This window comes from Vitis vinifera, chromosome 13 (genome assembly GCF_030704535.1).
Source record: "Vitis vinifera cultivar Pinot Noir 40024 chromosome 13, ASM3070453v1".
Taxonomy (NCBI): Eukaryota; Viridiplantae; Streptophyta; class Magnoliopsida; order Vitales; family Vitaceae; genus Vitis; species Vitis vinifera.
The window spans coordinates 1,742,984-1,767,009 of NC_081817.1; the positions used below are offsets into that span (position 1 = coordinate 1,742,984).

General features: G+C 35.9%; 1 protein-coding gene across 3 annotated transcripts; it reads right to left on the reverse strand.

The window, feature by feature from the left end:
* On the reverse strand, positions 1–22,843 carry LOC100248506 (uncharacterized). 3 transcript variants are annotated; one of them, XM_010659866.3, is made up of 19 exons: positions 21,857–22,843; positions 21,575–21,760; positions 20,045–20,106; positions 18,915–19,419; positions 16,908–17,108; positions 13,936–14,191; positions 11,007–11,247; positions 10,727–10,896; positions 10,052–10,639; positions 8,457–8,623; positions 6,559–6,775; positions 6,261–6,464; positions 5,077–5,193; positions 4,422–4,664; positions 4,081–4,291; positions 2,249–2,466; positions 1,392–1,543; positions 695–931; positions 1–566 (listed from the first exon to the last, which is right to left on the reverse strand). In XM_010659866.3, the coding sequence occupies exons 1-19, from the start codon at positions 22,672–22,674 to the stop codon at positions 563–565; spliced, it is 4,797 nt and encodes a 1,598-aa protein (XP_010658168.1). In that variant the 5' UTR covers positions 22,675–22,843; the 3' UTR covers positions 1–562. The 3 variants fall into 3 exon arrangements, with proteins under 3 accessions (XP_010658168.1, XP_019079923.1, XP_010658167.1); XM_019224378.2 differs by having other exon boundaries at positions 709–931; positions 21,857–22,842; XM_010659865.3 differs by having other exon boundaries at positions 661–931; positions 21,857–22,842.
* Positions 22,844–24,026: the final 1,183 nt, after the last annotated feature.

Consider the following 24,026-nt stretch of genomic DNA (forward strand, 5'->3'; position numbering starts at 1 on the left):
TGAGTTAACTAACATCATAAGTTCAATTATATGAAATAAATTAGTTAACAACAAGGTCATCATCTTCCCTAACTAGAACATGAATGTTTAAACAAGATTAGCATATGTACATGGAAAATGAAACAAAAATTTGATTTGAGGAGGGTTATGTGGGATGCAAGGCAGCAATCTTTCCCTCACATGTTGCTGGGGCCGGTGATTGGAGCTGCCTGTTGGTTTTTATGCAGGCTGATCGTGCTTTATTTTACGTCCAATCTGATAATTATGAGACTAGGAAGACTTGTTTACGTGAAGCTCATCTTCCAAAAGAATTATCATGTTGCCTGCTGCTTCAGTCTCCTCTCGGCAGCTATAGCTGCAGCTACGGAGGGTGGCAAATGCATTAAGCTTCCGGTTGGCTTTTCTTCACTTTGTGGTACAGAGGAAGGCACTGGGGTGAATAAGGCCTCGAGGTCTTTGAGTGTCAGAAGAGGTTGGTCTTGGTTCTTTGTGTTCCCACTGATGAATGAATTGGTGTTCCTGCTTCTATTCAGTTTGTAGATGCTCTCTTCCACCGTGTCTTTCACCTGAAAGAGAAATAAACCCCAGGAGTAAGTGCATGGAAGATATAAGTAGTGGTTCTAGGGTTCTAGCAAGGACATTCTAATAAGATTCCTGTACTATGAAACGATGAACAAGAGTCCTATTCTCTTGCCCAATTCTGTGCACCCGGCTGATTGCTTGTGCTTCGGCAGCTGGGTTGAGTAGTGGCTCTACAAGAACAACATGCTGTGCTTCTAAGAGATTGAGGCCATTGGCTCCATGTTGGATCAAGAGCAGCAACACTTGAACAAATTCTGGTTCTGGTTCTGGTTGCTGAGCATGTGTCTGGCCATTTCCTTCTGCACTTGTTCTCTGTCTTCTGAAGTGGCTGATGGCAACATGTGATTTCCTGCAATTAAAATGCCATTACCATTATCAACAAATATTAACGAAAGTTGAAGCCCACCAAATGGTTGAATCATTATTTCCGAGAACCCAATATGTTAAGGTCTAGAAACCCGTAAAGGCAATGTTCCACTATAAAATAGGTGTTTGAAGCTGGTCAATTAGACTAATTTGATAAGTCATCACAAACTGGTCTTGCCATTTTGGACTTTTGTTATCATCTACATACGGGAAACGCGGTTACCAACATGATTCTAAACGCTCCATGTAACTGCAAAGATATGTCATTTATCATGATCCAAAACTCTTTAAAGTATCATCTAAAACTAAGTGAATAGCTAACATGCTAACCCTTGCCTTAGATATGGATGATATTCGGGTTCAAATAATTTGATCACCATATTGAACCATCAAAGCCAGAGAATCAGCCTTTACTACCTCAATAGAATAAGTCACATTCTTACCTGCCACCTTTCATTCGGACATATGTGATATTATTGGCATTCAAGGCATGTTCCAACACATTGAGGACATCATTCCAACTGGAGAAAACTAGAATTTTTGCTTTTGGCTCTGTACACTTGATCCACAGGATTCTTCGAGTGACAGCTTCAATCTTCACAGCAACATCCCCACAAAAAAAGAACATGATTAATGTAAAACCGTATCGTCAACAATGACAAGAAGAATTACCAAAAACTGGAAAAAAATTGTGATTCGTAGTCACAGCTGGACACTATGTTAATTTTACAGTAGTGACAGCACCGATTACATTGTTTTGAAATGCTTCAAAGCAATTTGTTTCCATTAGTTTTACCTTCTTAAATGAAAAACTAGCACCATGATGACTGCTTATTGTGCAATGGTGGAATAGTACCATATTATAGAACATTAGTAATTTATAATTTATATTTTAAAAGGGCCAGGGCAAGACCATTTTAAGCCCAACTTTCTCTGAATCTGAGGTAGGACAAGGGGTCGCAAATCTCATCCTCAGTCCCACTCCTATTTAAAGCAAATTATTTCCAACCCAACAAGCTCTAGGGAGAGGCAGGTCCCATGCAACCCACATAATAGTAACTTTGAATAACTCAATTCCAACCTAGGGAAAGGAAAAAATCCAGAAGGCTTACGGAAACTTTGAGCTTTGCACACACAGACACAAACATGTGCCTCCAGAAAGGAAAGAAAATACAAAGAAAATAAAAGAAAAACAACAGTTTGTGTGCCCTGTACGACAGTGTGTGCATTATAAGTGATGCCATGTATGTCGTTCCTAAAGCATATATAAGAGATATAGAGCAGTGGACAGGAAGCATACCTTTGTTCCATAGGAACCTTGAACAATCACAGAAGCTTCAGACTTTTCCACACTTTGAACTGTATGTAGTTCAGCAGAATCACATGATTTAGTTTGTCTATCATCAGCATAAGCTATATTTCCAACATCTGTATGTTGTCGACATGTTGGGCACATTAACCATTTGTCTTGAAACTTTCCATGGTGAACTAGTCTTTTCTCAGTCATTGCAAATAAACCTGCAAGAAAGAGTTGAAGAGGCAGACCTGGATTAGGATTATCATAGTGAAATCTGCTTATATGAAACCCATTCACATGGGGTTATTGCAAATAAACATGCGAGAAAGATTTGCAGAGTTGAATCTGGATGGGGATTATTACGGAGAAATTAGCTAATATAAAATGCATTAACAGGCATGGAAGCCAAAGAAATGATGCAAACTGAAACAAAGAGGAATACAAAAACGAAAGGGAAGAGAAAGTCGGGTGACCAACTAAAAATAATAGCAACTCTAGTTTATAGAACACAGTATAAATGCATATGTAAACATTTTTTTTTTTTTTTTTTTTTGATAAGTAAAAATGTAAACATTTTTAATATACCAATCACAAGAGTCGATGCCAAGAAGAGGAGTCAATGCCTAGTTGTATGAGGCTTTGCAGACATTTGAAATATAACTATAGCTCTCCAAGTGTATACTAGTAATTATTCAAATTTCATATAGCCTTGAACCAACAGGTTAAATCAGATACAATTTCAATCCATCAAAGGTCCTGTGTCATGCAAGATCAAGAAGTTAACCCATCTCAACAATCAACCACTAATATGTGCATGGGGGAAAGTATTAGTCACCATTATAAGGAAATCAAGGCCACTTGTTTTCTTCAGTTAATATTTTTTTTTGATAGATAAACACACAGAAAATATATTAAGAAAAAGGGCGCTTAAGAGGCAACCCAAAGCATACAAGGAGTATACAAGAGACGCCAAAAGGCAAGAACAAAAAGAAACAAACACTCACCGGCCTTCAACTAGAACCCAACCAATAAAAAAAGTTGATTAAAGGTAAAGGTCCTACATCTAAACAAGACTTAGACCAAGACCAAAGATTACAAACAAACGAAGTTTTCTTTAGTTAATATGACTACATATAAAAGGTTTAATCATCATAGAAAAGGCAGAATTTAGCTCCTTACTCGAGTTAATATCCTTACTATCTTTCTTCCTTTTTTGAAAAAAAAAACAATTAGAAATCCACTGGCCCCTATTTGCAGGACCTAGAAAGACTTCCCAGACAGTCCCTCCTTTAAGAATTACATATCAGGTAAGCCTTGTACTCCCCAGAATCCACCATTCATTAAACAGGAACAGGTGCCATTGACCAGCCCGTAGGGGCGAGGGAACTCCAGACAAGTTTTCTGGGCCACAAGACTGCAGCTGATTGTATTTCATGAGAAAAAACTTACCCACCAGAAGCAGAGAGCCTCGTGCCAACTATTTGAGATAAACTTTACAAATCAAATTATGATCCACCACAGAGCTTGAGATTCTTTTGCAATTGACTCTCAGCCAGACAACCTTCTATGAAAGACTGTCAAAGTCCAGGGAACACAATTGTTGAAATAAAAAAAGGGGGTCTGCCATCAACCATTTTGGCAGGGAGAAACCTGCCCTACTGGTTAAGCAGTTTTTTATACTTGTGAAACCAAGAAGCCAAATTAAGCATGTTTGGTGGATCTTCTCCAGCATTAGATAGAAAACATAATTATTGTGGCTTACCAATCAGTAGGATATTGAATTTCCAATATCATTATTCAGGATAATTAGAGGATTTAGACTATATGAGACTTACAATTACAGCAAATAACATGCCCACATTGAAAAACCATCCTTCGATTGCTGAGCTTTTCTTGACAAACTGGGCATGCTTCATCATCAGTTTCACGTATGCATTTGTTTTTCTCCTCCACAGGACAAGATATCAGCAAAGTAGCTGTATCTTGAGTTAAAGATGCATTATTTGGACTCTCCAATTGCAATTTTTGTTTAGACAGCACCAAACCCTAGAAATAATTAATATTGTATAAGTATAACTACAATAGGAAAAATTAGTTATTCTAATTCAGAAGAACTGAAGGTTTGGAATATTTTAGGGAAACATTAATTTGCAGAATGAATAAACTGTCATCATACCTTCAAATAACGAAGTTGTCCTTTTATACGTGACAACAAGGTCAAGGACATTAACCTTTCACTAGAGTTTTCCACAATGGCAGCATCTAGCTCATTTAAACTTAAAGCATCAATAGATTTATCATTCTCATCCTCTCTTAGGCGCAATCGAGAAGTAGCCATCTTAATTTCATCATGAGCACGAAGAACTTGAGCTTGAGCAATTGCCAAGGACCTAGCATGGGCATACTCCTTTCGCATGCCCTTAAAGAAGTAAAAGGAGAAAAAAAAAAATTAAGATTCCCAAAAAAAGATGGGGGAAAAAACAATATCCATGAATGCTATCTAGATATTTAATAAAGTTAATTTAATGCTTCAGAAATAATCTTAGTTGGAAACTTCAGAAAAGATCTGAGGACAATTTAAACACGTTGCGAAACACAATGGAGGATAAAATTAATGAAAAAAATCTTCATTTTCATTGAATGGTATAGTTAAGCCAGATAAGGAAAACAAAAGAGAACTAGCATGTTTATATGATAAGACCTACAGGCAAAATGTCAAATACAACACTATTAATTGATGATGAAATAAAAAATAAGTAATCAATGCAGTCCAAGGGCTCAGTGACAATTTAGTAGATACTACCAACTAGAAAGGGTTGATCAGGTCATACCTCAAGAAGAAGCAGCTGCTTGGTGGCCTCCGACTGACCCTCTCTCCCTAATTGAGCCTTGCAAGAACTTTTTATAACTCCAAGAACAACCTCTAATTCAGATGGAGATTTTGAAACCTGTCAAGACAAAATCATCATTTTGTGTGGATGAGAAGGATAATTGGAAATTAAATTTTCAGGAAGATATACATCATAATGCAGAGACATACTATGCAGTCTTCTCTTCTGAAAAATAATACAATTGATTAGACTGAAAAATATTAGCCATCTCACAACTCCAGTACATGACAAACAGTAGTTCTAGTTATACACTGTAAAATGTTTTAGTTTAAGATGTCTAGACGTACCTAAACTATTGGAACTGTTTACCAACCAAAGCCAAAAGAAAAGAAAGAAAGGAAAAAACACACAGCAATTATTGGGAAATCTGAAATCCTCTTCACTTCCCCTTCTTGGTGCACACTAAATGGATACCCAAAGAGTAAGTAGGAACATGATCACAGTGGAGAGCCAAAAGCACTAAAAACCAACATAGCAGCATTGAAAACAATCTAGTAAAGCCGGCCCCCCCCCCCCCCCCCCCCCCCAAAAAAAAGAAAAAAGAAAAAGACTAAAAGTTTCACAGGACACCTTTTACCCTAATTGAGCAACAAAAAACACACAATGCATAACACATATAGATGCAAATACACAAATTCCACAGAAACCTCTTCTATAGGAACGAAAAAACCAAGGGAGACAATTATGATAATCTCCATACGCAAAATGGTTGGAAAACAAAGCAGATTTCAACATACAAAACACTGGAAGAAACAGACATCAAGAGAACACACCACTTCACTACTATGACTTAAAAACTTGAAAAAAAAAAACAAAAAGGTATATTATCATCAGCTATATTATTCAACCAAAAGGAGGTAGACGAAACTAATATTAGCTAGAATTATTCAACCAAGATTATTAATAAGGTGAGACATAATCATCAGCAATACCAATTGGACATCTTGCACCTATTCAATATCAAGCCTTGCACTCTAAATTGCAGCAATAACAAAACGTGCAACTTTCAATAGGTCTTAATAATAAAACAAATATCCCAAATTTAATTGAACTGAAAGTGGAGCATGAATAAATCTAAAACACCTTTGACAATGCACAGAAGCAGATGAGATAAAGCAACTAACCACTAACTTTTCTCCAACATCCCTCTTCCGCATATTTTCTTTATTTCCAACATTAGACGGAGTTGAATTTTTATTGGATTGTGAGCAAGTACGGTAGAAACGATTCAGTGCAGATATCTTCTTTTGCAAATCTACTGCCTCCTCAGCAGATGTAATCATCCCTCCATGTGCCTTGTTAAGACGAAAGAGCCTGGCCTCATAACCCTGGAGAAAATAGAAGGGAAACATAAAGACCTTACAACAAATTTTAGTTGTAGGGAACAAGGTTGAGGTTAACAAACAAACACTAAGCACAAACCTGAAATAATTCATCCAGTTCACAGTGAACACATAAAGGACCATCTCCATTAGCTTGGCAATTTGGACAGTATCTCACTCGGTCAATATCTTCTTCTCTTGGGCTTTCCATTGTTTGATTAATTTCCAGAAGTCGATCCACCAATGTTTGCCTAGAGGCTTCCAATGAATCCAAACCAGTCTGGATATGATACATCAGAGCATTTATGCTTCGAAAGCTGGATTAAAAGCAGTAAGGGAAGATTAAATTAATGTATTTTAAGTATGTGAATTCTCATATTGTCTCACAAACATAGATTTTCTCTCACCCTCACTTTCCAAAGCATAGTAGTCCTAGTTAACACGTGTTCCTCAAAGGAATATCTTCAAATTAGCCTACCCAGAAAACAACACCAAGTTGCAAGCAATTGCAGAGCTCCCAGACTAGAAAGAGCCAAGCCTTGTTCCTCGATGCTTCTACAGAGCATGAAACCATGAACTCATGCTTATATCCATTCCAACCAACCATTTCTTTATTGACAACATTGAATATTCTTTTTGTTTCTGTGATAAGACTTATCATGAAGAATCTACTATAGGTTGCAATAAATTTTCCTACTTTTTATTGTGAAGTTTTCCTTTTATCAAATATGGTGAGATTAACAATTTCCTTTATCAAATATGGGGTAATTATCTTAAACAATCACAAAAATAAAATGACATCGACTCATCCCATTTGCAAAACCTCCAGACAGGAATAATGAATTTCTCCCATCATAATGTGGGTAATCTGGACATCCAACTGAAATAAGCATAACCAGCATTTAAATAGGTAAGAAGGATAGACAAAGGTAGAAATAATAAATCTGAAAATATTTCTTTATTTGGAATTCAGTATTTTTCTTTTCATACCTATAGGCTTCTAGTGCAGAGGCATTGCAAGTCCACCTGTAAATGTTTTTATGCTAGATTGGAAGCTTGCTGACAGTCCAAAGACGAGAGTTTTGGACAAGTGAGATGGAAAGCATCTGCAGTAGGTTCACTCAATAAATGTTCTTCAAGTAACCCAAGATAGCTTGGAATTGGTGGATGCTTGTGATATTGAGGTGGAACAGTGAGAACCTTCTCCAATCCTCAGGAGCAGGCCTGGCCCTTGAGGTGGAGATCCTAACCCTTTCAAAAGGCATGCTTCAGGCTAAGTCTATGGGTCCTCTCAAGTATACATATTTCAGACGGGACAAGAACCAATTAGCATTAAGCAAGAGGCAGGGAAACAGCATGATTAGTAGGTTGATTCTTGCTTAGCAGAGGGGTTGCCTCAAATTTCCGAGTGATAAGAGATTCTGCTTTGGTTTCTTCATGGGTGTGAAAAAAGGAGAGAGGTCTGTATAGAGTAAATAGAAGGGTCACATGTGAAGTCTAGGTCACTTGGAATCCCTTTAAAAATTATGAGAGTAACAGGGACCACCTTGGCTTAGCAAACTGATTTACATCCTGTTGCATTCACACATCAAACTAAACCCAAAGCATTCCTTTCACTCCATACTTTATTGCAGGTTGGAGCGTTCTGAACGTTTCTTTTTCCTTTTTGATCAGGTTATGTATCTTTGGCAGATATATCACCCTTTATTGTATATTCTAAATCCCTTTTTGATGTTCTTATCATTTCTGATAACAAAAAAAAAAATTACACATCTACTAATTTAGATTAACTCCACCCAATCAGAATCCTGATCTAAACTATTAGAATACTAAAATACAAGTAACATATATCCCAACAGAAAGCATAAAGAAACTACTAATTACAATTGACAAACTAAAAAAAGAAATGGTCACAACAATTGCACCATGTAAGCGATAGATTTACTAAAAAAAGCATCATGAAGTGATGTGAACTAGAGAACCGGATCTATTACTAACCAAGAATCAATTCTCGAAGACCTAGCATTGTTCAAAGGGCCCGAAACAGCATCTCCAATCTTTTTTATTAACTCACCAGATGCATCCTTATTCTGTTCAATCTGAGTGAGAGCTTCCAACCACCAAACCGAATGCTGATTTTTTCCATCATTAAGTGAATCACAAACCTTCAAAAATAAAATCACAAAATCAAATTTCCAGAATGGCGGACATTCAAATTCAATGTCAAATTCTCAAAGACCATTATATTTTATCAAAATTTCATATGCTCCCAATTTTTATTGATGAGGGAGACGGAAATAAACATCCAATTTCAAGCATTTTGAACTAAGAATGGAATTGGAGGATCCAGAGATCAGAATTAAGAACTCAATACTAAATCCTACCTGATTTTGAGAAGGAGAAGGGAAGGCATGTTTGACACAATCAACCAGCATGATTTGGTATCATGACGATCCAGAAAGAACTCAACAGGAAATCCTCTCTGAACATGATTTTGAGAAGAAGGGAGGGGATATTTGACTCAATTAACCAGCATAATTAGGTATCATGAAGAATGATTTTGAGAAGGAGAAGAGAGGGGACATTGGACTCGATTAACCACCATAATTAAGCAGAAGTAGAAGGGGACATTTGACTCAATTAACCTGCATAATTAGGCAGAAGGAGGAGGAGGGGACATTTGATTCAATTAACCAGCATAATTAGGTAGAAGGAGGAGGGAACATTTAACTCAAATAACCAGCATAATTTAGGTAGAAGAAACACTTTGAATTCCCCACTAAAACCAGATCACATCATTTTTAATCATCCCAATTTAAGTGAGTCGAGTAGCCAGCAATACCATAGAGAAAAAATAAACATTTCACAGAAAAGAAAAGAAGCCTAAAACTTCGAATACCATTAGAGAAGTAAAGAGGATGCCTCATATGCTCCCATATGATATCCTTGTGATGTGTTCAGTTTGAGGGTATCTTAACTGAGGAATGTGTATCTTATATCAAAATATAAGATTACTGTGTTTGGATGTATTGTACTCAGGAATTTCAATTTTCTTGAATATGAGATCCCCTTAAATTTGGAAAATCTTATACTCATGGAAGAGTTGGTATTTTTGTTATTCTCATTTCTAGGGATAGAGATAAAAGGAAGGTGGATGATTTTTTTTTCTTTCCTAATTTATAGTTAGATCCAGTTTTTATAAATATTACTCAGTGAGTTGGTGGTTTTCTCTATATTTTGCAATTCCCAATACAGCCAAATGCCATTATGGAAATAAAATTTGAACTGGATTTCAAATTCCCAACTATGGCCATTTAGGCTAGAACTAACAAATATTCATTAAATTTCGGGAATTTATGTCCAGAATTATGATTTCCATTCCCAGGTTTAGATGCTGGTAAACTAAATGCACCCTTAATGCAATATTAAAATAGTTTCTGAGATAAGGACACAAATCAAATTGCATAAAATAGTAATGCACAGATCCTAGGAAAGCAATGACCATAGATACATACAGGGAATTGTTTTGCTATAGAATGCATACCGTATCCAGCATCACAAAACAATGTCAAATATTGTGGAACTGAATATACCTGCATATATGATTTTTTAAGTTCTTGCTGGGCCACAGACAGCTTTGAACTAAACAGAGATAGGAACTTCTGTTTTATGTTCTCACATGTTGTTCTTAAACATCCATCATTAAACAATCTGGATGATATGTGAGGTTCAGCATCACATTCTATGTTATCATTTACACCATCTTCTGATAGGTTGGAAGTAGAACAAGGAAGTTCCCTTTCCTCACCATTCAAACCTGAATGGTATTCTCCACCCACTTTCTGCCTCTTTGCCATGTATTGATCACATTGTTCAACATTATGTATCTTGGAGGCCTTCTCTTCAGCGCTTCTAGGGAACTCTCCTCCCTTTGAATGATGAGAGGACTCTGAAGGCAGCGGGAGTATCTCAGTAAGATTGTGATGAATGTGAAGATTCAAGAGGGGGTCCAAGCGGAAATCTTCAGAGTGCTCTTCAGCTAAAGCCAGTGCTTCTTTGTACAATGATACAGCTTGAGAAATATCTTGCTTAATTATAGCTATCCCAGCAAGTCCATTCAATGCAACAACTGACTTCCTGAGTGCTTCCTCCCCTTCTATCTTTGTCTTACTAACAAGAACCTACAGAACAAAATCCTCTAAACAGCAAGAACCAACAGCTAGTTTTGCAAAAAAATGTGATTACAAAATTTCTCACATGTAACCCACCGATAATATCTCCTCCATGGTCATGGGAGCTTGTTGCAAAGAGCGCAGCCCAGAACTTCCCACTTGAGGATGGCAGCAGGCTTGACGAAGCTTCAAAAGTGAGTTTAGCAGCTTCCCAGCCTCCGCATGAGTGATAAAAAGATCTGAAGGAGAATTAGATGATACACAACCTGGAAACAAGTGATAGAGATACCATAATAAGTAAATGTTGCTTCCCCTCTACTTGGTATTTTAATATTCCAGTGACACAAAATGGAGCATTAAACCAATCATCAATAACCTGGCACTTCTTTTTTGAAAATATGATCTCTGAAACTTTCGATAACTTCATGGGCATAATGAACACAAGTTTCATGTTGCCTATGGTAGAAATGCTCTTCAATTGGTGAGAAAGAGAGCCAAGAAAGGCACTCCTCCTGAGGAGGAAGCTGTAACTCATCTGCAACATGTAATTTTGAAGATCGCCACATGATTTGTTTAAAGAATTTATGGGTGAACTCCATAGCTCCTGGATCTCTACTCTGCAAGGTAGCATACAAGATTAATTAATTGATGCTATATACAAAGCTTTGGAACTCCAAAAATCCTTACTACAGCCACTACTATCAAACAGCCAGAAAACCATTCAAGCCAGAAGAGAATTAAAAAAAGAAACACTGCACTACCAGAGGTATATCTAAATGGTAAGTCTTTAAAGGGTGCCACATATAGGGACTTGGATGTGGTGATATAACAATAAGAAGAAGAAGAATAAAAACCAACAACAACAATTATAATAAGAAAAAAGAAATAATAAATAATACTCTATTACATAATAAATAATATCAATAATGACTGCCATGTAATGCCCACAGATCATGTAACAAACAAATGTAGATTAGAAATCAAGCTGAAATGCATTAAAAGATAGTAATAACCAACACTAGAAGTGAGCAGCTGATTTGCATAAATGTGCATAACAAGAACAAAGTTTGATCTGCAGGTAACATCCTCCTCAAACTTGAATAACACATTACAACCTCTGCCCACATTAACCACATAGCTCCATATACACAAGCAACAACCCTCAAATGTCAAGCCAAAATATCAAATGGTTCATTTAAGACATTGCACAAAATTTTGCATAGTTGCGTAACAATATACTTAAAAACTAGACAAGACCAACTAGGAAATAAATACATCCTTGACAAGTTAGCAGTCCAGTAATACATAACTTAGAAATTAGTAGTTGCACATATTAAGAATAAGTAACAAAATGATCTAAAATGGTTCAGCTATGTGAAACAAAGATGAATCCATGCCTACATAAGGAGTAAATGATTCAAGGTGAAATCTTGAAGACAGCACAAGGACTAGACAAAGGTTAAAACCAACATGTGATGAGGCAATGGAAAAAGACAAGACTGCTATGAAACAATGGAGGGTATGAGATAGAGTTGAATGACAAGGGAAATTTATTATAGCTTTTTCAGATAGAAAAAGTCATAGAAAACTACTATTATGAGTTCCCTTTTTTATCAGACTGATGCTATGATTCCTTTTAAAACAAGAAGACAAAACATCATGTTCTATATCTAAGAGGAAGGACTAACATCTGCTGATACCATGGAATTTGAAACCTTATGAAATTCTCATTTTTATAGAAGTACCTTCAGAAGTTTTTCCCCTGATACAAACACATGAAGAAATTCTGAGTTAAAAACCTGGTCTCCATTGGTAATTTTTTTCATCATCATTTAGCCCTTGAGACCTAGCTCAAGTGGCAAGGAGCTAGGGTAGGGATGTGGGAGCTTTCATGTTCAACCCCAACAAGGGAAAAAAGTCAAAAAGAACTAATGGCCCAAAAAAAAATGCTTAACATGGAAGTAAGATAATAGTACTTCTCGTTTAAGCGTTTTTTAGCTTATATAAGACAATATTCCATGTTTAATGAAATTTTCATAATATTAAGATTGCCCCTTTGAACTCATGGCTTCAACTTTAGCTCCACCTTCTAACCAAAGCTAAAAATAAAAAATAATCTCAAACAAGGCTAAGAAACTAAACCTTCTAGAAGTTTAAATTGGAATTACAAATGCCAAGGTAGTTTTACATTACCGTTTATAAGTATGATTGCAACATTATCAAAGAAGATATGCTAAAGGTCTTTTCTACGTTTTAAGACAGTAGTATCATCAGTAAAAGCACAACTGCAACTTTCATTGCTCTCAACTTAAGATAAGGCAAATCAATAGAACATCCAACTTTAGACCCATCAATTTGGTGACTAGCCTCTACAAAATCATAACAAGGTGTTGACTCAGCATTCACTTGGGGTTTTACCTGAAACCATTCATATTTCTCAAGGAGACTTTGTCAAGGATAGACAAGTCTTAATCAAGCCTTGTGGAGAAAGATTAATAAAATTGGAGGGTTGGGACAAGAAGAGGGCCTTAATCAAAGCCTTGCAAGGCAAACAGTTGTGGAGATTATCCATGGAAAATTCAGGGAGATAGAAATGCTTGTTATAAAATCGTATTATTTGCCTATCAAAAAAAAAAAAAAAAAACAAATAAATAAATGAATAAATAACAAAATGGGTGTGTCAAGGGACGGGTTAAGGCATCTAAGGGCTTAATTAAGATAAAGGATGGTCTTTTGACTTTAGTTGGTTTCATTGATTGGGTGGGATCTTGGTAAGGGTGGTTTTTTTGGGTCCTCCGCTTTTGACAGCTGTTTTTTGTCCTAGCTGGGGAGGGGGTGCTTCTTTTTTGTATATTTTGAGTTGCTATCTTAGCGTCTCTTTTCAATACAGTTTCTTCTCTTTTACTTATCAAAAAAAAAAAAAGTGATTTCCACTCCCATTTCTAAAACATAAAATAAAAACCATGACATAGTGAAACACATAAGCAACCCGTTACAACGAAGCATCTAAACAAAGAATGACACAGTTAAAGCCAATGAATCCTTAACACAATTGTCTTTATGACAATAATAAGCAAAACACATGCTGGAAATACAAAGCGACTTATTACAACTTACAATAAACATGGCAAATGCATGCACTACCTCTACCAGTCTATGTTTTTAAAACAAGGAACAAAATATTTTCCTTATTTCATTCAGACAATAAGACAGCTAGCCACTGTCTCGGCTTTAGCATTGACAGTCCTTGAAAGCTACCTAGCAAATACTTGATTGTTAAGAACTGAATATAAGTAAATTTATACCTCGTATGGATCTCGAATAACTTCAATCCACCATCTAGGGATGTTGAAAGGACTTGCTTCAAGGAATCTCAAAAGTCCATATAAGTCATCAAGTCGGCGTTGTATGGGAGTCCCTGTAACGCACCAGCGATGCCTAGCATGTAGTCGCAATGCCATTTCTGTTGCAGCTGCAGCATTACTCTCTACCATCTGCGCCTCATCCAAACAAACCCGCCACCAGAATATTCTGGTAAGACGAGTTGGAATAACAGGGTATCTGCAATAAAATGGCCAGTCACTATAGAACTCCAAACCACAGTTGGTGTAAAATTGCATCATTGCGTGAAAAGGGAAGGATCAATTACACTGACCTCTCCTAAGGTTTGACTTAATTACATATCTCCTCTTGATTCTGAAATCACTGTCCCCACTCCTTCAAAAGGTTGTGACAACAATTTCCGCTCCATTTATCTGCTGTTACTGACATGGACAGAATGCAACTATGTTGGTCTAAATTTCTAAAACCCCTATCTTACCCTGCTGGACATGAGTTAAGGTCTAACTTGTTCTTCCAATTTAAGATACACCATAGACACTGAATGTAGTGACAACCATGCTGAGCTGACTCAGCCAAAGCTATGGCAACAGCTTCCTTGCAAAATGCAAGCATAATAATTGTCAAGACACCATGATTTTAATCATAAATGAAGCTACTGTTGCCTCAACCACACCAAAAACACTAGCCATCACCATTACCTTCACAGAACACAGCTTTCCCCACCTTCAAACCCATATTTATGAAGATCCTGGCCAAACACCATATTGTATTGCTCATTGCTTACCTATTCTCCATTGCCACCATGGTTGCCTTGTGAGAATTTCTTCTTCAGCAGTTCCTACCATTTCACTGATCTAAGAGAGGGGTTCTAGATTTGAGATGTACAAGAGATGGGGAGTTCTGGAATGAACAAAAGGTGTGTGACAACACATGGTTTTGGCTTTTGAGCATTGGCAATGAATATGCATCACTGCAGAGAAAAGGTAATGGGATAGGCATCACATAAAGAAGGGATACACAGTAATTAGAGTGCACAAGCAACTGAAAAGGAGGCTTTGCTACTGTAGAGAAGATGACAGTGACCAGTCAATGCCAGTGGACCAGTTCTTTCCATGGTGGTTTTCCAGTAATATGGCTGTCGGTGTTTGCCAAAGGGACAAGATGAGGTAGTGATGCAAGGATGGGGAAGAATTTCAGGTTAAGGATTGATGTTATCACAGATCTCTAGAGATAATGGTCGTTATAATAATGTACACATGGATCATGCTGGTCAGTGGAGTGGTAAGCGATGATAATGGTTGCATATACAACGATAACCTTGGTGATGGGAGTTACTGAGATGGGATGCATTTGTGGATTACGTCGTTTTGGACTAGAAGATTGGAGCTGATGAGAAAAAGATGGTTCTGTATAGGTAAAGGGTCCGGATGATGGGATGAAGATGATGGACATGGTAGATAACAAAAATAAGATGATGCTAGACATGATTTTGATGTGGTTCATAGTGATCAATGATCTGGTTGAAGAAGACAGTGGAGGCCTGTAGATGGTCGTTGTGATGTGCAAGGGTGGTTTAGGTTGCCAATGATTGTAGAGGAGGCAATCACTGGTGATAATCAAAATAAGGACACATTGGCACAGACACATTGAAGCTAAGGGCATCCTTTTTCATTTCAGAACCTTTTTGTCTTCTCTCTGAGTACCTATAAATAAATATCGAGTGATATAATGGTCTCATCATTTGCCTAACAACTGACAGAAAGACAGTATAATTTCAGAATCAAAGGAGACTCCCCTGTAATTAAGCCAAATTCATGGGAGATTTGTAATACCCAAAGAAAAAGCAATTTCAAAAAAATAAGCTCATCATACTTCTATATCAAAATCTTTGGCATGTAATTGAAAGAAGCATGAACTCCTCTTACAAGAATCTTCAGTAGATGTTTCCCCTGAAAAAATTTTGGCTTAGAGGGGGGGAAGGAATTAATGCAGCTTTAATAGTCATTTGCCCACCGTTATCACTTTATAGTATTGTTTCTTCAGATTTTAGTTGCATCTGCCTTTCAGATCTCCGCAAAATTGGGACTTGTTTATGTGTTGTGTTCAGACTTTGCAGATCATCAGGTATGTTTTCCTTCATATTTTTGGTCAAAGCAATGTAGAGGCCATTGAAGCATATCAAACTCATGATATACATGTCATATAAACAACTGGAATGATTTAGAGTCAAACTTAGTTTTATTTGGTTTTTTGAGCCCTATTTAGAATTCAGAAAGTCTTCCTCACTGAAGATTTCTTATCATAAGAAGTTCTTGTCCTTTCAAACTTTTTTCTAAAACTTCCTACTTGGAAGTCTTTTTTGTTGAAAAATCCTTATTTGAGAATATGCTCTACATTTGAATCTCCTATTTTCTGAATTCATATGTAGGTCTTTCATTTGGGAGTTCTCTCACTGAGAAATTTTTGTTGTAAGTTCTTATACTTCTAAAGTTCTATTTTCTAAAACAAAAATAGAAAATAGAAATAAAAATAAAATAAAACAAAAATAAAAAATAAAAACAAATAAATAAATAAATGCAGTTTAATAATAAGTTAAACACCAAAAAGCAAGAAAAATGGCCAAATCTTTATGAAGCATCAACAATGCAGAAAAAGCTAATGAAGGAGTTATCATTTGATGATGTGGACATTAAGCAATCATGTTAAGAGGTCTTTTTCAGAAGCAAATAAACAAACATGAAATTGAAAGAACTGGCCCTCAATTTTGCATGGAATCTAGGTAGTATAGACTCAGTACAAGTTTTCTGATCTGAGCAATAATAATCTATCCTGAGCTTTTGTATGAACTAGAATTCCAATTTCTAAATAATAAGTAAAGCTCACTTCAATCAAAGATCAGGATCATTCTAAAATAATACAGAAGCTTCGAAGAAACCTTTTTTGGAATCTCATGATGCGACGGTCTCCTTCATGCCTATCAGAGTCATGAGACAGGTCCTCTTTTAGTACATCATATGTAGTTAATACAATGTCGGCACTGATAAGTTTGCTGATATCCATTGCATATGCATTTGAAAGAGAGGTATTTCTTACACCTTCATAGACACAAAGTTTCAAGGAACCTGGGTTTGTATGACTAGGAAAAAAATTAAATCACAGGTTAGTTTGTACCAAAAATTTAATGCATCAACAGAACAGAAATAAATACAATTTTATTTTCTAAATCAGAAGTTACAAAAGACATAATTTGGCAAAACATTCCATACATAGAAAGACATTATTCAGATTCAATAGAACTACATGGAAGAATTGTCTAAAGAACATCAAATTCTTAAACTGGAAAGAAGTACAAGAAATTAAAAGACAAAAGAAAAAAAAATAACAATGGCTAAATTTGATCTCATTCTATAGTTAATATGTAATTTTATATAAATATTTTTATATGGACATATTTAAAGGCACATTAACATACTTAACAACTATGCTTGACTACAATATCCACCAAAAGTTAGAAGACAGTGAAAGATACTGTTTCTAATTCTGCACTGTGTAACTTCCATTTCATTTTTATAATTCAGTTACAACATCACAAATCCACAATTCTTAAGGCCTCATTTCAATCTTGATACAATTGAAGGAAAGAACAGAGAAGAAAAATAGAGGGGGGAAATGGACGGGAAGAAAAATAAAAATTAGATTTAAACTCAAATCATTTTTTTACATACTTCTTTAAATTTACTTCTCTTATTTTCTCTTCTATATAAACAATGGCAAGTTTGAAAATATATACATTTTTAAATAATTTTCATATTATATAATTTTCCTTTGTTCTTTCAAGTCTAAATCAAATAAGAGAATGCAAATTCCTTTTTGCTTTTTTCTCTTCCTTAGCACCTTTCATGATCCGAACAAAGCCTAAGATTTTGAATAAAGGAGGGAACTCTCAATCCAACAACATCACTTTGACCAATTCAAAATGCACAAATTAAGGTCAACTTGACCTTGTCAGGAAATCATTCTAAAATTGGACTAGTTGATCATACTAACCAGGGTAGTTGAGCTAATGACACTAAGACCCTGTTTGGATTGACTTCTAACAAGCCAAAAGTCTTGTTTAAGCTCAATAAAAGCTTTCATACCTATTTGATTAACTTTAATAAAGCTTTTAAAGCCCTAATATTTCCTTTGAAAATTATAGCTTGGCCTTTGATTTCAACTTCCAAGTTCCAACTAAAGCCAAAAATAAAAAATTATCTCAAAAGGGTTGAAGTAATGATTCTAATCATTCATTAATGGGTGTCTAAGGTATGGTTCTCTAGCATGTGAGATAAACCACTTGCCTATTAAAAAAAAATGTATGAGATAGACCACTTAATACCAATGGAATGGCAAAATTTTCAACCATAGTTTATAGATCACCCATACTTTCTCACATAGCTTTTCCGCATTTGTTTCTTCTATTTATCAATAAAGAAATAGTAGAAAGCTCAATACTGCATCCAAAATCTAAGGCTTGCTCCACAAGGTTTGTCCACAAAGGGTGAGTCAGTCAGGGCCTAAGATCAGGTCAAAAGGATTAGTCGATTGGCAACAGGTGAATATTCATGTACTACCCCCTTGTTGGTCCCAACTCGCAAGGGATGGAGGAGACTAGGTTAGCCAAAAGATGGTTATCAGTTCAAGGATGTAAGGTGACCTGCTTTTTATAGATGTTCCAACTGCAGTTTACAGATCATGCATACTTACATTTCTTTTTCACAACAATTTATTTCTTCAATTTATCAATATAAAAAAATGGTAGAAAGCTTATAAGTTAATTAAAATTTCTATAAATGGCATATATAACAACCAATAGGACAAAACAAGCCACTCTAGCATGCTCCAAAGAGGTGCTACCATTTGCAGGTGTACAAGGACGGTAAAGCAGGGGTAAAGATTATACCGAATAATTTCAGCATGCCATTGGGGCAGTATAGGAGCTGGACACACAATAAGAGTTGCACCAGTAGCAGCAGGAGAGTCAGTAGCTTGGATCAGTTCTAAGCACAGCTGACAGATATGTTCACCATCCATCAGAACTATATTGGTTTTATTTTTCTTTCCTGTCTGCTTTTTTGAGTTTTCCAGAGGGTTCTTTTTAAACACTTGTCCATTAGAATTCTCCTTGGATTTGGTAGTTTTTGCTGTAGGTGAATAACCAACACAATCTGCATGTTGCCAAGCATCACAGACATCACACTGTACCCATAATCCTTTGTATCGCGGACTTTCACTCACAGCACCACATATACACTCAACGTGGTCCCTTTTCAATCTTTTGAGATTAATCTTCTGACCTTGAGCAGCTTGTAATGCATTATTAAGTAAAATGCCACTTTCAGATGCTGGCTTACGGTGTGCAAATATGCACGCAAGCAGTTCAACAGTCTTTCCCAAACCCATCTCATCTGTAGTTGTCATGAATGATCAGAGTTAAAAGCAACTAAAGCCACATCAGATTATGTACGTATAATCCATAGATAAACAGAGGTTATATGATACTGTTGCCAAACAACTCGAGATTTCTTTTTCTTGTTCTTCCTTTTTTCCTTTTCATGATGTTAGTCAGAGAAAACTTTTCCTTCTGTAAGGGAAGGAAAATGTTAAAATAAATTCTAAAGAAAGGAATCCATTTCACATATCAAGCTCACTACAGTGATTTTTCATAACGCATCATGGATGAAATATTCCACAAGATGGATAAACAAGGCAACAGCCTAGGCACCTGGGTAGGACCATCCTTGGCTTTCCTACACTTTTTCTTAATACTAGATTCTTCATATATTTAATTGGTAAATTTTTGTCCCCATTGAGACTTGAACCTGGAACCTCCCGCAAACCCTCCCTAACCCTTTACTAGATTAAATATATTATTTTCCATGTTAGTGTCTTGCAAGTTAATAGGCCAAATATTACACAATATCATCTGTCTCCAGATATTTATATAAGTTTCCACATAAAAATGTTGTAAGAATGTATAAGATTAGCTTAAAATATCAAACATATACAGGATGATACAGAAGGTGAAAATACCTGCAAGGATACCACCATAGACATTCAATGAAGAATATTCTGGACGTAATGAAACATTTCCACTGAAATCAAAATGTAATCAGAATGAGAATATGGAGAGAGAGAGAGAGAGAGTATACAAAAACTTAATGGACTAAATTGAAGGAGGGGAGACAAAAGGTAGAAATATATGTTATAAAATATGGCAAACAATTCTGATCAAAAAAAAAAAAAAAAAGGGGCAAACAAATTTAACATTAACTTTCAAAACCATCCCATATTCCCATGCTATACAAATTGACAGGGTTGAGAATCACAAGTTACAGAGAACTTAGAGTTTCACGTCACAATTTTTTAATTTTCATAATAGGAAGTGATCGCTAAAAGTGATAGGATGCATAAATATAATCCAACTGTAATGTGAAGCTATCAGCACCAGCAAGATCAGGAATGCATCATGAATAATTTTTTTGATCAGAAATGCATCATAAATAATTTTGAAGAATTTCTATCAGGACATAATTTTTCCTTTTCTTTTCTTCTTTTTTAATCAGAAACATGTAGGCCTTATCCATGCATTGTCATTATCTTAGCTTCCTAATCCATAAAGAGGAACTGATTGGAGAATATGACTATACGATTATGCTAGGATGGATAAAATGACTGGACAATATCCTAGATAGTGCGGTTGGCATATGGTAAGACAAAAATGTTGACTCAATTGGCAGCACTAATAATCTGCCTGCTCTAGGGCCTAACAGCAGCAATAGCCAGACACTGACTAACCCTACCTTTTCAGCTTGTAAAACACCCAAACAGATGCACTTTTTTTTTTGCCCATGTAATGCACTTGCAATAGCTCTCTAACAGTCATCATTTCACAAATACTCCTAGGCAGTCACTTACTATGGGAATGTACACTTTGATTCTTTTCCTTTTCTTACAACTCCATCTCCAAAGGGGCATTCGTGACATGATTGAACCACAATAGTGAGGACGGAAAACTAAATTACAAATATTTATTGAAAATTTAACCCAACAGAGGTGAAATGTCCCAAAAGAGTCGTACCCAATAACAAGCAATTGGGAAAATAATTTGTGAGTTAAGTTCAGAAATAAATCATACAAATGCGAACAATGGCCACCTCCTTGCCCAAAGAGGATATTTGCCTCTCGCTAAGTTCATAAGACTATGAGGACATGTGCTATATTGATGATGAAAGTGATGGAATCCCATTCCTTGCACAAAGTGAACAGTTTAAATCGCCCTTGTACAAGAGTATAATTCCACTACCATTTGGAATCAGAGAGCGCACGAGGCCAAAGTAATCATTTCTTAGAAACTGTGATGTGGCTATGCAAGAGCATTCCATTGTGAAACAGTGCTTGATAGGACTAAGACTCAAATTGAAGCAAACCCAGCATGAAAATGAAACTTTTTTTCAGCCAATATGTCAGTTAATAGCCACACGAAAGTTCAGAAGCTAATTCAATAGATATCATAAACATACTAAGAGAGTCAAAGTCCCTGTGCAAAGAGAAAAATCATACCTGAATGGATTGTAGAACATTCTTTCAAATGAGTCGACAAAATCCACAGGCATACACAGTGGAGAAAATAACGAACCACCTTCCCCTTTTATCTCCCTTTGTACCATCCAGTAAGCCGCACGACGCTGATATGGCCTCAGCTCGGGAAGCAAGTCGGGCATGTCATAGTCCAGCAATGGATCCTCTCTGTACATAAGATATGCCACTAATATTGGTGGAAACCACTTACTAGTATCAACAAAAAATCAAAAACAATGACAGAAAAATAATTCAAACACTCACTTTGAAGGTTTAATGGCTTCATAAAATCCAGCAGCATCGAAATTCTGATGCTTCTTCGAATCTAAATCACCAACATCCATACCCATATTCGAATCAATATCCATTTCTTTGGATTTAGCAACTCCATACCTTGCCTCTGAAGTTGTTACCTCCGGCCGCAACCAAGCCATGACACTCATCATACTCTTCTTCCAAAGGGGCCTTGAATTATCGAGAAGTGACTCACAAGCATCAAACGCAGTCCTCAATATCTCAACCCTCAATCTCACAAACGAGACACCCTCTGAAAATGTAACTCCTAGAACAGGCCTCAATGTCAACAACTTGAGACGACTCAAATGAACAAGACCCGAAACACCCTCATCCGGACCATCAAAAATCCCGGAGAGGATCACAGAGTCCGTTTCAATGCCCTCCTCTGACACCCGTTTTTCCACGAATTCTAGAGATATACTACTAGCTGCTACAACAGGCCAATGACCCAACCTAATCCTACCCACAAACTGGTTCGCATTGCAGAGCCGAAACCTCAAACAACACTTAGAATTCTCATAAAAACCCTCACCTAGACTGTACCCATGAAACTCCTCCCTCAAATTCAAATCATTCAGAACGATTTCTGAAATATCAAGATGCTCACCAGAACCCCAACCGGTTCTATCAACTTCTACGAAAAGGGGTGTCTCAGCATCACCAACCTCGTCCCCCTGAGCGTGCTCTTGCTGGGAATTCAATTCTCCTTCAGCTGTTTCCTGGGTTTCGAGTCTTTCAACCACCCCAACTGATCGATGCGGTTTGGGTTGCTTTCTTCGACCCATCACCACATCAAAATCAAAACAACATGAACAAACTCGACAAATTGAAGAATAAACTGAGAGGAAGACAAATGAAAGAACTGGGTCTATGCAGATTCAAGCTCCCCACAACTCTTCCCTCTTCAACAGTGGAAATCACGCGCGAGTTGGGACTCGTTAATGCTTTGGAAACCGATATATATATAGAGAGAGATGCGAACGACCACTTCAAAGATATTGTTGCTGTTTGCCACAGAGCGGAGGGTGGAGATTTGGTCTGTCTTTTTTTTCTGTCACCGAGCTGTCCTGATAACTTTTCTCTTCCTTAATTTTTTTCTCAAAAATCTTTTAATTTTTACGTAATAAATTAACAGTAAATAATAAATATTTCTTGGCCAATTAAGTGAGGCCTGTTACGTTAAACGACCCAAGCCCACAAGCCAAGCCCAAGCCCAAGTCCAAGTCCAAGTCCAAATAAGCTTGGAACTAAAAACTTTTAATTAGTGCTAAAAAATCATAAAACTCAATAACATTGGAAAGCTACAAATCAAAATTCATTTTAAATTACTCGGCTAATTCATTACTTCTGAACAGTCATGTTTTTGTAAATTCTTTTAAGCAAATAAGTTTCAAATCAAATAAAATTTGATGCGTTAGATTTATTAACGAGTCTAATAATTTTTAAAAATAACTTAAAATTCAAATAATGATCTAATTAGTACCATAAATTTAATTACAAAATTTGATATAGAATAACTCTATTATTTTTATTCCACATAAATTTATATTTATTTAAATTTGTTCACTAGACAAATAAACTTCAAATTAAAAAAAAAATGTATTCAATTCATTAACGAGTCTAGTAATTTTTAAAAATAATTTAAAATTCAAATATTAACCTAATTAATAATACCATAAACTTATACACAATAATTGATCCCCAAGTGTGAGACTTCCATTAAGGGTGTAACTAAGGGTGGTTCAATCGATTTTTTGATAAATAAATAAAAAAAAGAACTGAATCAATATAATTAGTTTTATATGTGATATTCAATTGGCTCGAAATCTATAATTGTAGAAAGAATGCGGAGAGAACAAGCATCCAAGGAAAATCAAGCATCTTATAAGACCAATCGAGAGATAGAGGTTTAGTCAAACATCTTTTTCCTAAGCTATGACATAGTCGATGAAGGAAAAAAAAAATAAAAACTAAATGTCTGTTTTATAATCGTTTTCAAAATCAATTTTCTATTTTTCAAAGCAAAAAAAATAAAAATATATCTTTATATACATATATATATATAATCAAAAATTGTTTTTTGTTTTATGTTATTAAAAATAAAAAATATGGTGTTTTTTATAATATTTTTTAGTTG